At 52.2% G+C, this 16,257-nt stretch overlaps 1 protein-coding gene across 1 annotated transcript; it reads left to right on the top strand.

Moving 5' to 3' along the window:
• The first annotated feature begins 1,705 nt into the window (after window positions 1-1,705).
• On the top strand, window positions 1,706-13,238 carry AGT (angiotensinogen). Its single transcript, XM_026455099.2, has 5 exons — window positions 1,706-1,820; window positions 5,057-5,915; window positions 9,743-10,010; window positions 11,598-11,742; window positions 12,638-13,238. The coding sequence occupies exons 2-5, from the start codon at window positions 5,087-5,089 to the stop codon at window positions 12,824-12,826; spliced, it is 1,431 nt and encodes a 476-aa protein (XP_026310884.1). The 5' UTR covers window positions 1,706-1,820; window positions 5,057-5,086; the 3' UTR covers window positions 12,827-13,238.
• Window positions 13,239-16,257: the final 3,019 nt, after the last annotated feature.

A 16,257-nucleotide genomic window follows, 5' to 3' on the forward strand; every position in this document is an offset into this window, starting at 1 on the left:
GGGGAGGGATAGCATTAGGAGAAATACCTAATGTAAATGACAAGTTATTGGGTGCAGCACACCAACATGGCACATGTATACATATGCAACAAACCTGCACGTTTGTGCACATGTACCCTAGAACTTAAAGTATATTAAATTAAAAAAAAAAAAAAAAATTTCCTTATTTAAAAAAAATCCAAATCCTGGCATTGTCCAGAAAAATTTAACAAGTTTATTTATAATTATCATAAAGTTGAATTGCTGAAACTTGTTGGCTGAAACATTTTGATTTGCATTAATGCTTTGATTTGCATTAATTGCATTTATATTAAAAATTCACACACAAATAAAAATGGAAAAACTGCCAAAAAAAAAAAAATCAAGGAAACATTTTATTTACATTTACTGGTTAATTATAAGGAATACAAATGAACAGCCAGGAAGAAGAGACACAAAGAGTGAGGTCCACAAGGGTCCTTTTTAAGAGACAGGGTCTCACTCTGTCATCCAGGCTGGAGTGCAGTGGTGTGAGCATAGCTCACTACAGCCTCAAACTTCTGGGCTCAAGTGATCCTTCTGCCCCAGCCTCCAGAATAGCTAGGACTACCAGTGCATACCACCACACCCAGGTAGTTTTACTTTTTGCACAGATGGGGGTCTTGCTATGTTGCCTAGGCTGGTCTCAAACTCCTGGTGTCAAACTATCTTCCTGCCTCAGTTTTCCAGAGCACTTGGGTTATAAATGTGGGCCACTGCACCTGGCCCCCGATCTTGATGGGGAGCAGGTCTCTGCGTGTGTGTCAACCCCAGCTCCTTGAGAGTGCGGCCTGAAGTCCTTGGTCCCGGAGGCTCAGCAGGAAATATGACAGTGACCGCATAAGCTTGTGAGAACCTGTGGCCAGGCAGCAGCAGCCGTTTGGCCAGGTCTTGTCTCCTGCAGCCCTCCTGCCCAGTCCCTGGGCCTGCTTGTATTCCCCCACACACCCCACTCATGCTCTCCCTCTTGTTGGTGAGTGTCACTCAAGCCTCTGCCTCAGAAAAGCCCTTCTGCAGCTTCCAAGTCTGACCAACTCCTCCTCCAGGTGCAGGTCCAGCGATCTCTCTCCCTTGCCCCTCCCCAGCTTGCACAGGTGAATGCTTTCTGCATCCTGAAGGCATTTTGTTTGTGTCTTTTAATCTGGCTGTGCTATTGTTGGTGTTTAACAGTCTCCCCAGCTACACTGGAAGCTATCAAAAGGTACTTTTCACTTGCTCGTGTGTTTTCCCCAGTGTCTATCAGAGGCCTTTGCACAGGGTAGGCACCAAATGGCTGTTGGGAGCAGCTGAAGGTCACACATCCCATGAGCGGGCAGCAGGGTCAGAAGTGGCCCCCGTGTTGCCTGAGCAAGACTCTCCCCTGCCCTGTGCCCTCCGCACCTCCGGCCTGCATGTCCCTGTGGCCTCTTAGGGGCACATCTCCCGGGGCTGGGTCAGGAGGCCTGGGCGGTTGGCCTTAAGCTGTCACACACCTAGGGAGATGCTCCTGTTTCTGGGAACCTTGGCCCCCACTCCTGCGAACTTCGGTAAATGTGTAACTCGACCCTGCACCGGCTCACTCTGTTCAGCAGTGAAACTGTGCATCGATCACTAAGACTTCCTGGAAGAGGTCCCAGCGTGAGTGTCCCTTCTGGCGTCTGTCCTTCTGGCCAGCCTGTGGTCTGGCCACGTGATATAACCCCCCTCCAGCCTGTGCACAGGCAGCCTGGGAACGGCTTCATCCCCACCCCTCCGATATAAATAGGGCCTCGTGACCCGGCCAGGGGAAGAAGCTGCCATTGTTCTGGGTACTACAGCAGAAGGTAAGCCGGGGGCCCCCTCAGCTCCTTCTCGGCCTTATCCCTCTCAGATGTAACTGAGCTGTGGGCTGGGAGGAGAAGGCCGGGAGGGGCACTGGTGATGCTGAAGCATCTCTCCCCTCCCATAAGACCAGTCATCTGGACGCAGGCTTCCCCCACTCAGTACCCACCCAGGGTCTTACAGGAGGAGCTGCTCCTCCTTAGCAATAGGACAAGATGGTCAGGTCTTCCTGCTTCCGCTGAGAAGAGTTAGGGTCCTCAGGGACGGAGCAGACTGGCACAGGAGCAGAGCCATCATGCTCGAGAGTCCACCAGGTCCTCTTGCCATCAGGAGGAACAGCAGGGCTTGTACAGGAAGTGGGGCCTCAGGGAAGGGCTGAGCTCGGTCAGTCCCCAGCTGGGATCCCCAGAGTGGTCACCCCACCCCTCCCTTGAGACAGATTCCCTGACTATGTGTCATCAGGCTGGTCACCGTCTCTCTGAACCTCGATTTGCTCACCTGTAAAGTGGGACTAGTAACGATGCCTGGGCTCCCTCTCTCAGGGGCTCTGGTACAGCTGAAGAGAACTAATATAACATGAAAGTACTTTCGAAGGTTTGGGATAAGCTAAAAGGCAGATTCCAATTTTATTTCAGGGCAGCGTAGATTGGTGCTTAAACTTGTGGTGACAGAGTCAGAGGGCCTGGTTCTGAGTCCTAGTTCTGTCTCTTCCCAGCTGTGTGACTTTGAACAAGTCACTGGACCTCTTTGTTCCTCTGAAAAACAGCAGGAACCAATTCATTAACTGCTTCTCCAGGATGCATTAGGTCCCAGGGACTGTCCTGGGAATGTGGGCTGTATTAGGAAACAGTGGGAACCCTGCACCAGGGCTCACATTCACGTCAGGGCAAACAGACAAAGACGCTGGACAGCACAAGTGCATAACTACATGGTACAGAGGGTTATAAGGAGGGAAAAGGGGAGCCGGATGAGAGAGTTGAGAGTGCCCGGTGTGGTGGGGAAAGCTGCAGGGTGAAATACGGCATCAAGGAAACCTCAGGGAAGGTGAGGACTATGATGAGGTCAGAGGGGTTGATATAAGAATGGTGCCCTGCAAATGACAGGCACCACGGGAGCGTGAGCCGTCATCTTCACCTTTAGCATTCAGCCTGGGGTAAGTAGGGAGACATAGAAGGGGCAGGTGCTGGCGAAGAGGCAGGGGCAGGAGGGGAGAAGGCAGAGGGGCGCTCCGGGCAAGGGTGTCAGGCCCGCCACCCCAGAGTACCATTACTCCCAGGACGCGGCTGCGTGCAGACCTGGAACCAGCCTAGGAAGCAACCACAGATCACAATTGAGAACAAACGACAGTCTCTGCCTTAAAATTGGCCCATGGAGTTGCGTCTCTGGAGATGGTACCTGCGCAGGAGCAGCACAGTGAGTGGGCTGCATCGACCAGCACCATCCAAACCCCGAACAGTTGGCGCTTGCCAGGCAGGACTTCCAGCAGTCGGTTCCCACAGGTTTCCCCTGGTGACCTGATTTGATGTGACTGTCTAGATTAGGTGTGAACTGGTGGCTTAGGCTTCTCTGCACAGAAAGGCCTGCAAGCAGCAGGGAGAGTTTTCTGTTCTGTTTTTCCATGTCATGTGGCTCTTCCTGAGAACAGCGGATGGAGTCAAATGCAAGGGGAGTGGGGTGAGGTGGTAGCTGAGGTCAGAAGTCAAAGTCTCTTTGGCATTTGAATGACTGAAGCAGAACGAAACACACCAGGTACTTCAGCAGTTGCACCGTGTTGAGGGCAGGTGCTGGTTACCGGTCTGGGTGGGGGAAGCCAGCTGCCAATGTAAGAATAATGACTGGGTGTGCTTAGGTGAAGCCGAAAAATCTAGGCATCAAGGTGGCCTCGAGTCAGTGATGACCTGCTACAGCACCAAGGAAGCCTGGCGTAGCCCTGGGGGGACAGAAAAGGCTAAGAAGTGACGATATTGCAGTACACTCCCTCCACAAGAAATGAGTGAGGTGTGGTGCAAACTGTTAGAATTGAATGATTCAGTAGAACAAACATTCATCCTGTCACTCAAGGAGAGTCAGATGAAATGAATTAGCAGATGAAATGAATTAGCCAGATAAAATGCATTAGCAGGGCCAGCCCAGGAACCTTGTCTTCTGGGGTCTCAGGGTCGTTTTCATTTGCAGCAGCTGAGGCTGAAGCCCAGTTGCAAGGCCTTTGCGAGAACATGGCACCGGACCCATGTCTAAGGCAGGGGCGGGGGTTCTAAACCCTGCTTACATATCAGAGTCACTGGAGAAGTTTTTTTTTTTAATTTTTATTTTTTTTAATCTAAGGAATCCAAGAATCAGTGGCAAGCCATGCTAGGTGTGCATGCCTTTGGGGCTCTGCAGGGGATAGCGCTATGCAGGGATGGTTGAGAGCTGGTTTTGGGGTCGAGACACATGGAAAATACTTGGGCTTTGGGTTGAGCCTGTGGTGCTCAATCCTGGCTGCATATTAGGACCACAGGGAGATGAGAAAACCATTCCCAGCCCTCACCCTAGGGCCCTTGAGTGAGCATCTCAGGGGTCTAGGAGACCTCCACAAAGACCTACTGATTGGCACGTATGCGTTTTTCTAGGAGAGAACTTACAGCCACAGGCAGGAGCATGTCTTAGTCCGCTTGGGCTGCTATAAGTACCACAGACCGGGAGGCTTCAACAACAGAAATGCATTATCTCACAGTTCTGGAAGCTAGAAGCCCAGGAGCAAGCCATTGGCAGAGCTGATTTCCTCTGGGGCCTCTATATTTGGCTTGTAGATGGCCATCTTCTCTCTCTGTCCTCACACGGGCTTCACTCTGTGTGTGTCTGTGTCCTCGTCTCCCCTTCTCATAAGGACACAGGTCATATTAGATCAGGGCTCACCCTCATGGCCTCATTTTAACTTAATCATCTCTTTAAAGATCCTGTCTCCAAATAATGGTCACATTCTGAGGTCCTGGGGTTGAGGACTTCAACATATGCACTGTGGCCACTGGGGGAGTTAGGACATGATTCAGCCTATATTGGTGCATTTTGCACTTGGATCATGTATGTATTTTCCATGGAGCTTAGAATCCATTTCTTTTCTTCTTTTGTAGACATGAATGGACTTATTCTGGGCTAAATGGTGACAGAGAATATTGAGACAATGAAAAGTCTGGTTAGATGTCACTTAACGATCAGTTAATAATCACCTTTCACCCTTTGCAAAATGATATTTCAGGGTACGCAGAAGCGAGTGCCCCAGTCCGAGATGGCTCCTGCCAGCGTGAGCCTGAGGGCCACCATCCTCTGCCTCCTGGCCTGGGCTGGCCTGGCCGCAGGTGACCGGGTGTACATACACCCCTTCCACCTCGTCATCCACAATGAGAGTACCTGTGAGCAGCTGGCAAAGGCCAATGCTGGGAAGCCCAAAGATCCCACCTTCACACCTGTTCCGATACAGGCCAAGACGTCCCCTGTGGATGAAAAGGCCCTGCAGGAACAGCTAGTGCTGGTCGCTGCAAAACTCGACCCCGAGGACAAGTTGAGGGCCGCGATGGTCGGGATACTGGCCAACTTCTTGGGCTTCCGTATATATGGCATGCACAGTGAGCTATGGGGCGTGGTCCATGGGGCCACCATCCTCTCCCCAACGGCTGTCTTTGGCACCCTGGCCTCTCTCTACCTGGGAGCCTTGGACCACACAGCCGACAGGCTACAGGCAATCCTGGGCGTCCCTTGGAAGGACGAGAACTGCACCTCCCGGCTGGATGCGCACAAGGTCCTCTCTGCCCTGCAGGCTGTACAGGGCCTGCTGGTGGCCCAGGGCAGGGCTGACAGCCAGGGCCAACTGCTGTTGTCCACGGTGGTGGGCCTATTCACAGCCCCAGATCTGCACCTGAAGCAGCCGTTTGTGCAGGGCCTGGCTCTCTATGCCCCTGTGGTCCTCCCACGCTCTCTGGACTTCACAGACCTGGAAGTCGCTGCTGAGAAGATTGACAGGTTCATGCAGGCTGTGACAGGATGGAAGATTAGCAGCCCCCTGACGGGAGCCAGTGCGGACAGCACCCTGGTTTTCAACACCTACGTCCATTTCCAAGGTAAGGCAAACCCCTCTGCCGGCTCTGCCCTAGGACTTAGTTTCCAATGCATAGCTGAGCTCAGCAGGTCAGGCCTTGGAGATGGGCAGGGGCAGCCCTGCGGACATACCTGGTGGCCACCCTCGAGGAGTGGGGAAGTGGCTGCTCCGCTGGGTCCCTGGATGGATGTCCACCTCCCGGACCTGCTGCCCTACTATGTGCACGACTACACTACATCCTTTCTTACATCATTTAATCCCCTTATGATGTGATGCAGAGGTATTTGTCCCTTTGTTTACCGGTAAAGAAATAGAGACTTGGAGAAACAAAGTGCCTTGCTCAAGATGGCACAGCCACCAGTGGGGGTCCTGGGATTTCAAACCCCATCTCCTGGCCCCACAGCCCAGCTCTACGCTCAGAGGGTACAGGTTATTGTCTCTGGAGACGGTCAGGCGCTGGGGTCCCTGGCCTATGCAGAAATAAGCAATTGGCTTGCTTAAATCCCTTTCATGTTAGGAGGGGCATTACTGAAAACCCGTACTACAAAGATTGTTGATTTTTTGTTCTTTTTTTTTTTTTTTTTTTTTAATTGAGACAGGGTCTCGCTCTGTCCCCCAGGCTGAAGTGCAGTGGCGCAATCATTGCTCACTGTATCCTTGAACTCCTGGCTGCAAGCGATCCTCCCACCTCAGCCTTCCAAAGTGTTGTGATTACAGGCATGAGCCACTGCACCCAGCCAAAGATTGCTTAAAGCATTCTTTTAACAAATACTCATTGAGGATTTGCGACTTGTAAGACCTTAAGCCTGGCATCTCAGAGGAGGCCGGATGAGGGTTGTATAGGCCCTGACTCCAGGCTTTTAAAGGTCAATGGGCAAACACCTAGGATATGGAGCTGCAGGGAAACGTGCTCCACAAGGTCCTCAGGGAGGGCTCGGAGCCCGCAGAGGACAGAGGTCACTGGGGAGTGGAGAGCAGGCCTCACCTGGCAGTGAGGGGAACAGGGCTGGTGAAGCCAGGAGCAAGCATGATAAGCCCAGCCTGCAGAGTTTGGGGCAAGGAACGAGGATGGGGTGTTTGGCTTGGCATGAGTGTTGAACCAGAAAATGGGCCTGGGGAGGGCAGAGCTGGAGACACTTTGAATGCCATGCCAGGTAGGTGTGGGAATGGGGACGCGTTCGTTCAGAGGTCATCCCAGAAGCCTGCCGTGTGTGGACTGGAGGCAGGGAGGGTTGTTTGAAGGTTACACAAGAGTCCGGGCACACAGTCACGGGAACACACGCTCAGGGAGCAGCTTGGCGAATCCATGGGCGGGGTGGGGCTGAGGGGTGTGTCTGAGAGGCATTGATGAGGCTCCGTCAAGATGTGTAACCTCATGAGGGACAGAGAGCCAGGCGGGCGGTGAAAGACAGGACTGTGGAGAAACAGGTTCAGTGGCGTGTGGTGATTTTCTTACCATGACAACATCCTTGAGGTCTCTCCCTTCGGGTTCAGGGGAGGTGATAGATGGAGAATTGCTCAGCCCTGGCACTGACTGGTCACAGGGGCAGAGGCCAGCCTGAGGGTTACCCGGTTGAGGGTGGCAGCACGCTGTGCAGGGCAGAGCGGGGACACATGGGCTCAGCCTGCTGAACCTAGGAGGAGTGCTGGGAGGAGCGCTCACTGAGAAGGAGGGTCCTGCAGAAGGCAAAGGCAAGAAAGCCAGTGGCATCTGAAATGGGTCTCCCTTCGAAAGAGAGCCCATCCACCTGACCCAGACCTCAGAGCCAGGCCATGAGGAAGAGGAGAAAGAAGAAAAAAAACAGTGACATCGGGACTCAAAGGAAGCCCGGCATCCTCGCTGGCCTCCACCACATGCTGCCCTGACCCTGCCCCACTTCCTAACCTTTGCTGGTCTCAGTGTCCATCAAAGGAGACAGCCCCTTCCTGCCCACATGGCCTGTCCAGTGAGGAGACCGGGGGTGTCTCGGGACCTCTAGATTCCCCTTTAGCAATGATGTTCTATGTACATGACCTCAGCAGGCAGCTAGATGTGTCCCACTAGAGAGGACCTGAGGATCTAGGGCCTGATGGGCTCCAGGGCACCCTTTGCCCAGCACCTGCTGTGCTGCTGAGCATGGGACGCTGGCCCTGGCAGTTTCCACGATGCCAGCTGACTTGAGCTCGAGAGATTTAGCTAGCCTTCGGATGAGAATGGTGAGCTGTGTGTGTGTCAGATGAGCAGAGGGAAGAGGGCAGCCACTCTCATGTCAAATTCCAACGTCTTTTGGGGGGCAGCTTCCCTTTTTTGGTTTAGTTTGTTGGAAGAAAAGAATAGTCCCTTTCCCCCCTCTAAACTAAAAGCCTCGCCAGCCTGGGTGGGCAGCACCGAGGTCCCTGCAGGGAACGTGCAAGGAGAATCTTGCAGTTTCCCGCTTACGTGCCCTCCGAGACTGAGTGCTCCGAGGACTGAGGACGAGGAATATGCCAGGTCTGCCACTGCCTTCTCACAAGACCCAGACCCAGGGGAGGCACAGCCATGCCCAGCTCCCCACCTGCCAGTTCTGTCCTCCCAGCCTCCCTACTTTCCTGCTGGAAGCTCCGATTCAGTACAAAGGGAGACCCCACTGTTTCTGAACCATCTCTACTCAGACTCCCAAGCGCCACGTGCCCAGAGGACTGCTCTGTGACAAACCCATACACAACTTCACCCTCTTCTCCAAAAAACAACCACAAAATGGGCCTTTCAAGGTGAGTGGGAGGACAGCCGAGGGCATCCTGTGATGCACTAGTGTAAGGTCGAGGCAGAGGGTGGGCTGCCGTCATGGAGAGACCCCGCGTAACTGCTTCACACACAAGTTTGTGTCCTTCTCCCATGCCGCGCTCTCCCGAGTTCTCTGTCTTCTCCACGGCCCTGTGAGCGGGGCCAGGGGTGGGGAGAACAGAGGGCTCACCCCTGCCCCCAGAGCCCAGTGTGCAAATCCATTCATCACAGCGAGGTCTTGTGAGTCTCCCCAGTAGCAAGGGCTGCTGAAGAATGGAGCCCTCGTTCCTGGAGCCTGCGTGGCCAGCTCTGTATCCTGTGACTGTGATGGGGGAGGGTGGGGGCCACAGGACAGCCGGCAGGCTCTGCTACGGCTGGGGCTGCACGTGGATTAAAAAGTGAGCATGAGCAGGGGCCTCTAGGAGCAGTGGGATACTGCAGTGGTGGCTGCATGTCATTCTACATGCGTCCAAACCCACAGAATGTAAAACACCAGGACGGAACCCCAAAGAAAACCATCAACTTTGGGTGCTGAGGACGTGTCAATGCAGGTTCATCAACTGCAATAAATGGGCCACTCTGGTGTGAGATGTTGATCATGGGGAAGGCTGTGGGGGGTGGGGGGGGGGGGGGGGGGGGGGGACAGGAGTTACATGGGAACTTTTTGTACTTTCTGCTCGATTTTGCTGTGAATGTAGTCACTCTAAAAAATAGTATCTCTTAAAATTTTTAAAAAGTGAGTGTGTCATATCACAGCCTCTGTGTCAGGACAGATGTAGGTTTGAGTTGACCTGGCAGGTACCAGTGGCGTATGTCCCTTAAGGTGACAGACGCAAACCCCCGGGTCAGTGCCTGGCATGTTATATGTCTTCAGCAGGTGGTGGTTAGGGCTGCCTCAGTGAACTCAAATGGCTGCATTTTGCAGGAAGATTTGAGCTACACTTGGGGTCCTGTGGCCAGGAGAATACAGAGTGGCCTGGGGTGGGCCAGGGAAGGAGGCTGAGGCAGGGAGAGGGGCAGGAACTGGGCCTTCGGTGTCTGCCAGCCCTCGTCCCTGCCCCTGTCCCGGCTGACTCTTCCCTTCCCGTCTCCTGTCTGGATTTCAGGGAAGATGAAGGACTTCTCCCTGCTGGCTGAGCCCCAGGAGTTCTGGGTGGACAACAGCACCTCAGTGTCTGTCCCCATGCTGTCTGGTGTGGGCACCTTCCAGCACTGGAGCGACGCCCAGGACAACTTCTCGGTGACTCAAGTGCCCTTCACTGAGAGTGCCTGCTTGCTGCTGATCCAGCCTCACTATGCTTCTGACCTGGACAAGGTGGAGGGCCTTACTTTCCAGCAAAACTCCCTCAACTGGATGAAGAAACTGTCTCCCCGGTAGGAGCCTCCTGGTCTCCCCTGGAACGTGGGAGCCGAGCTGTCCTTCTGCCCAGGCTGGGGGTGGGGTAGGGAGTAGACACACATGAGCTGAGCCTTGGGTGCAGAGCAGGGCAGGGCCGCAGTGGCATGGGGCTGGGCAGGCGACCTGTGTGTCTGTCCACCAGCTCTCCACCCACCCAGCACCCAGCTCTCCAGTTAGTGTCTGTCTTTCAGGTGCAGGCAAGGTAAAGGAGGGGAGGAAGATGCCTTTTCTATGCTTACATTTGCCTGGTGGTTTTGGAGGGAGAGAATACATCGCAATCCGCCCTCTGAGAGAGGAACTTTTTGGGCGCACACCTGACATACAGCACATCTCTGGCATCCAACAGCTTCTTGGAAATGACTTGCCAGGAGGGTTTGGACTCATGTGAGCGGAAGTGGGGCCTTCTCAGGGAGCGCGCCTTGACTCCAGAACGCCCTTGCTGGCGGCTGGCGGCTGGGTGGGGACAGGTGTCGTTAGCACCTCTTTCCTGCTGCAATTTCCTTCCATAGAGCCTTAGACTCAACCTACACATCCCCCGAGATCATCGAGGCCTGGAAATCTGATCCCAGAGGCAGGCAGGCATTGAGTGACACGATGGCTTCTTGACATCAGCTCTGGATGCTTTTTATGTTTTAAAAGTTATGGTGGTAAAATATACATAACAAAATTTGCCATCGTAACCATTTTCGAGTGCACAGTTCAGTGGCACTAGGCACATTCACACTGTTGTGCAGCCATCACCGCCGTCCATCTCCATTTACCTTCTCATCTTCCCAGACCGAAGCTCTGCCCTGCTGAAACACTGACTCTCCATTTCCCCTTCCCCTGGGCCCCTGGAAAGCACCACGACGTCCTCGAGGTTTACCCATGTTGTAGCACTTCCTTTTGAAGGCTGAATAATATTCGCTTGCATGTGGTTACCACCTTTTGTCTATCCACTCGTCCATCGATGGACACGTGGGTTGCTTTCACCTTTGAGCTGCCGTGACTGGTGCAGCGTACCCTGTAAACATGGGTGTACTGTCAGCTCTTATAAGTGCTTGATACATCACCGGAAATGTCCATGGGCTCTGAAAGATGCCAGAAGATGGAAGAGGCTCTATCCGAAGATCAATCGAGTTGACATAGCAACGTGTCCAGCACGAGTTGAACTGTACCCTCCCGTCTCCCTCCTTTTCATGGGTGTCTTTTCACCAAGAACACTGCTGTTGCAGTAGTAAGACACAGTGCATTATTTAGAGAATAGCATTTTAAAATTACCCAAGTAACACGCCTTCAATGCAGCCAATCTAAAAACAGAATGCACCAAAGGACAACCATTCCTAGGTCCTCATCGCTAAATGTTCTTTGTCCCTGTCATAGTATTTCAAATGACATGAGCGTTTTTTATTGTAGGTTTTGCTGAAATTTTCCCCAAGGTGGGAGGATGATCTAGTTGGGTGGGAGGGCGGCAAACATCCCTGTTGTCAGGGTTGGGTGCAAGGAGCATATCCCCACCTGGCCTCTGGGGGAGCCCTCGCTGTGTGGCCTGGAGCCTTCCTAACTGTGCCTCATCTCCCCAGGGCCATCCGCCTGACCATGCCCCGACTGGTGCTGCGAGGATCTTATGACCTGCAGGACCTGCTTGCCCAGGCTGAGCTGCCCGCCATTCTGGGCACCGAGCTGAACCTGCAAAAACTGAGCACTGACAACCTCAGGGTGGGGAAGGTATGCGCAAGCCCGTGTCTGTGCCTGACCTGGGTTCCGAGTGTTCACAGGGTGGGAGGCATGGATGGGAGGGACACAGAGGAGGCTGTGGGTGGGGCCAGCAGGGCAAGAGGGAGAGGAGAGTAGGGCCAAAGGTGGGAGAGAAGTGGCCAGAGCATTCTGGGGCTTTCCAGGTCCAGAGCAGCAAATCCCTCGCCTGCTCCGCCTCCTCCTGCTGGGGGTGTGTTCCATGGTCCTGCTCTGCCTCCTCCTGCTGGGAGTGTATTCCATGGTCCTGCTCGGCCTTGCCTTGCCTCAGGGTCCTCCACGGGCCCTACAGTGGAGTTGAAACTGGGATGAAGAGAGTGAGCACCCTTGGACCTGGTGCCCTGGGTCCGGCCCCTTCTTCAGGGAAATGCTGAGCAGCAGACAGAATGTCCCCCTGCCATGCGGCACCATGCACATCTGTGGCTACCAAGGATGCGCCTGGATGCTCTGGGCCCTGTGCTCAGTGCTGGGGAGAAAGTGGGAGTTCCTCCCGGGGCCAGTGGGCTGAGTCCTCTGTGCTAAGTTAGCTAAGTCCTGGCACTGGTGGGCCATGGCCAAGGGAGCCAGGAATTCTGCCTGGAACAGCCGGGCGGAACGTGAAGATGGGAGGACGTGAGGGGCGTGGCAGGGAGGAGCCGGTACGTGAGTTTGGCCACTGTGGCCGAGTAAGGGTCATCTACACAGACACACCCTTGCCTACACTGAGGGGCAGGCATACACTGTGCATCCTCCTGGCAGACTGGACAATGTCTCCCTCCAGGACACTGCACATCACAGAGGTCCTGAGCCCTCCCCGGCCCTCTAGCCCTCAGCACCCTGGGTCACCCAGTGCACCCTCAGAATGACCCTGATGTCTGCCGCTTTGCAGGTGCTGAACAGCATTTTTTTTGAACTCGAAGCGGCTGAGAGAGAGCCCACAGAGTCTACCCGACAGCTGAACAGGCCTGAGGTCTTGGAGGTGACCCTGGACCGCCCATTCCTGTTTGCTGTGTATGATCAAAGCGCCACTGCCCTGCACTTCCTGGGCCGCGTGGCCAACCCGCTGAGCCCAGCATGAGGCCAGGGCCCCAGAACACAGCACCTGGCAAGGCCTCTGCCCCTGGCCTTTGAGGCGAAGGCCAGCAGCAGATAGCAACCCTGGACAAACCAGCTATTTGTCACCCCCAGTCTCCCACCTTTTCTTCTAATGAGTCAACTTCGAGCTGGATAGCAGTCGTTTCTCCTTGGTCTAAGTGGTGCTGCATGGAGTGAGCAGTAAGCAACCTGTGGCAGCACAAATGCGCCTCCCAGGTTGCTGGGTTTATTTTAGAGAATGGGGGTGGGGAGGCAAGAACCAGTGTTTAGCGCCGGACCACCGTTCCAAAAAGAATTCCAACCGACCAGCTTGTTTGTGAAACAAAAAAGTGTTCCCTTTTCAAGTTGAGAACAAAAATTGGGTTTTAAAATTAAAGTATACATTTTTGCATTGCCTTCGGTTTGTGTTTAGTGTCTTGAATGTAAGAACATGACCTCTGTGTAGTGTCTATAGTAGCTTAGTTTTTTCCACAGATGCTTGTGATTTTTGAACAACACGTGAAAGATGCAAGCATCTGAATTTCTGTTTGAATGTGGAAACCATAGCTGGTTATTTCTCCCTTGTGTTAGTAATAAACGTCTTGCAACAATAAGCCTCCCAAAATTCTATCTTTCATTTAGCAGCCAAACAGATGTATACAATTTAGCAGATAGACTGTGCAAACGAAAGTGCTTTCCCGGACTTTGGATGGAATTTCCATGGGAGGCCTGAGCCAGTACTTAGCAGTCCTTTGAAGTTTTAGGTGATGCTTTTCTCAGGACACTTCCATTGGTAAGCAGTGGTGGCCATCTGTGTGATGGACAGGGGGTGGGAAGAGGGTGACAGGGAAGGCCCCATACCCCACATGGCACCTGGGAAAGGAGCCAGGCAGACAGGACTTCTTCCGTCCTGGTGACACAGGGCCAGACTGCTGCTGGTATTGTGCTCCGGGAGTGGAAGGTAGAGAAATAAATCTTCACAAATAAATATTTGCAATTTTTCCCTATCTGTTGAGTGCCTCCGCCTGCTCCTCCTCGATGGGATTAGGCCCACAGTTTGGAATCTTGGGGAGAGCCAAGGAGGCGGTAGGCACCCAGCAGGCCCGTGGCCGTCAGCTGATAGCAATGGTGATCCTGTCCTACCTATGTGTGTAAGGCACTCGACCTTCCTCCCTTTCATACATATTGCAATAAATAAGCAACCGTACAATGTGTTAGCTATGGATCAGAACTAAAGTGAAATCTGCCACGGGGATTACAAATCTCGGCTTCTCCCCTCACATTTCCGAGAGTCTTCCCCTGATTTTGAACATATCTCCCTAGCTCGATGTCAAGATGAGGGGATTCTGTCTGCGACAGCCTTTAGTTGCTTCGTCGTAACTCCCCGTCACCAGTTTTATTCAGTTACCTTCCAGTCCCACTCTCAGTGCTTCCTGGCTTGCTCTGCCCTCAAAGTGGGTAGAGCTGGCACACATGGACTCTCCGAAACGGCTGCAGGACGCCAAGTTTCTCGGGAGAACTGGAAGTACAGAGACCAGAAGTGCCTTAAGGTCTCGCTATTCAAAGTGTGGTGCTTGGACCTGCAGTGGCAGCAGCTGCCCTGGGAGCTTGTTAGAAGGCAGCTTCTCACGCCCCTCCTGACCTACAGAGTCAGAGTCTCCAATTTTACGGGAGGTCCAGGCTTGGAAGTTGCTAGTAATGACCTGAGACAGCGCAGCCATGTGCTGGAAAAATAGAGTTTGCAGTAGTAAGACACAGTGCATTATTCAGAGAATAGCATTTTAAAACTACCCAAGTAACACGCCTTCAATGCAAGCCAATCTAAAAACAGAATGCACCAAAGGACAACCATTCCTAGGTCCTCATCGCTAAATGTTCTTTGTCCCTGTCATAGTATTTCAAATGACATGAGCGTTTTTTATTGTAGGTTTTGCTGAAATTTTCCCCAAGGTGGGAGGATGATCTAGTTGGGTGGGAGGGCGGCAAACATCCCTGTTGTCAGGGTTGGGTGCAAGGAGCATATCCCCACCTGGCCTCTGGGGGAGCCCTCGCTGTGTGGCCTGGAGCCTTCCTAACTGTGCCTCATCTAAATTCAAATTTTTAAATTTAAAAATAAATTTAAGTTTGTGACTTTGTTTTAAAAGGCAGCTGGCAGTCAATGAACCACTTTCTTCTACTTAGTGGCAGTTTGGCTTCTGGAAGTTGCTAGGAGTATGAAGTTGCCAACCAGCGCTGTTCTCCCGCTGTTTTCTGTGCACTTGTAAATGGGAAGCTGGGTCAGGATAGATCTCTCAGCTATTAGAAAGATACAAAATACCAACATTTTGCAGGTTACTTAACACACACACACAAAATTCATTCCACAGGTCAGTTTCTCTGAAACATATTTTCACTAAATTCTAAGTGTTCCTGGAATTGCAAGTGCCTGTCTCCTAGACTAGGCAATTACTCAGCAACTACAATCACTGTCAATCCGAGATTTCAGCTGCGCATGAGACCATGGTCAGGGGATGCTTTGAACAGTCTCTGAGGAAATTAGTGAGTTTGAAAAATGGAAAGTTTTTTTACTCTCTTGGCAGTAAAACCTGATGGGGACAGACATCAGGCTGTTTAAGATCCTCAGAAGAAAAAGTTGATAGTGTGAATATTCCTCAATTTGCTGCACAAAGATGTACGTATGATTATAAGGTGTTATTCCAGAAGCCCCTAGGGGTGTTATGGGATATACACTATATGGGCCACTTTACCGTCCTAAAATCTGAAAAATTCCAACTACTGAAACATGGACTGAAGGTTTTGAATAGTGTATGGTGAATGTGAATACCATTCCATGTGATTTTTTTTTTCTAGCAGACTTTAGTTTTTTAGAGCAGTGTTAAGCCCACACCGAAACGGAGAGGAAGATACAGCAATTTCTCATATACCCTCTACTCCCTTCCAGTCTCCCCACCTATTGACATCCCCCACCCAGAGTGGTCCATTTCTTACAACCCACAAACCTACACTGACACATCGTTATTACTCAACGTCCATAGTTTACATTAGGGTTGGCTCTTGGTGTTGTACATTCTCTGGGTTTAGACAATTTTCAGGAGTTTCACTGCCCTGAAAATCCTCTGTGTCCCTCCTATTCATCCCTCCTTCCCTCCTAACCACTGGTAACCACCGATCCTGTTCCCATCTTCTCCATAGCTTTGCCTTTCCCACCCAGGATGTCATACAGTGGAATCATTCAGTATGTGGCCGTTCCAGACTAGCTTCTTTCACTTTAGTAATATGCATTTAAGGTTCCTCCATGTCTTTTCATGATAGCTCATTTCTTTTTTATTGCTAAATAATATGCCATTGTCTGGATGTGTCACAGTTTATTTATTCACCTACTGAAGGACATCTTGGTTGTTTCCAAGTTTGGGCAATTGTGAATAAAGCTGCTAT

The sequence above is a fragment of the Piliocolobus tephrosceles genome, chromosome 1 (assembly GCF_002776525.5).
Source record: "Piliocolobus tephrosceles isolate RC106 chromosome 1, ASM277652v3, whole genome shotgun sequence".
NCBI classification, from domain to species: Eukaryota; Metazoa; Chordata; class Mammalia; order Primates; family Cercopithecidae; genus Piliocolobus; species Piliocolobus tephrosceles.

Bases quoted from the DNA above. Each gene is read 5' to 3' on its own strand.
- AGT (XM_026455099.2), top strand. From the start codon at position 5,087: ATGGCTCCTGCCAGCGTGAGCCTGAGGGCCACCATCCTCTGCCTCCTG. The intron at 5,916-9,742 runs GTAAGGCAAACC...TCTGGATTTCAG, and splicing joins CACCTACGTCCATTTCCAAG to GGAAGATGAAGGACTTCTCC. The intron at 10,011-11,597 runs GTAGGAGCCTCC...TCATCTCCCCAG, and splicing joins ATGAAGAAACTGTCTCCCCG to GGCCATCCGCCTGACCATGC.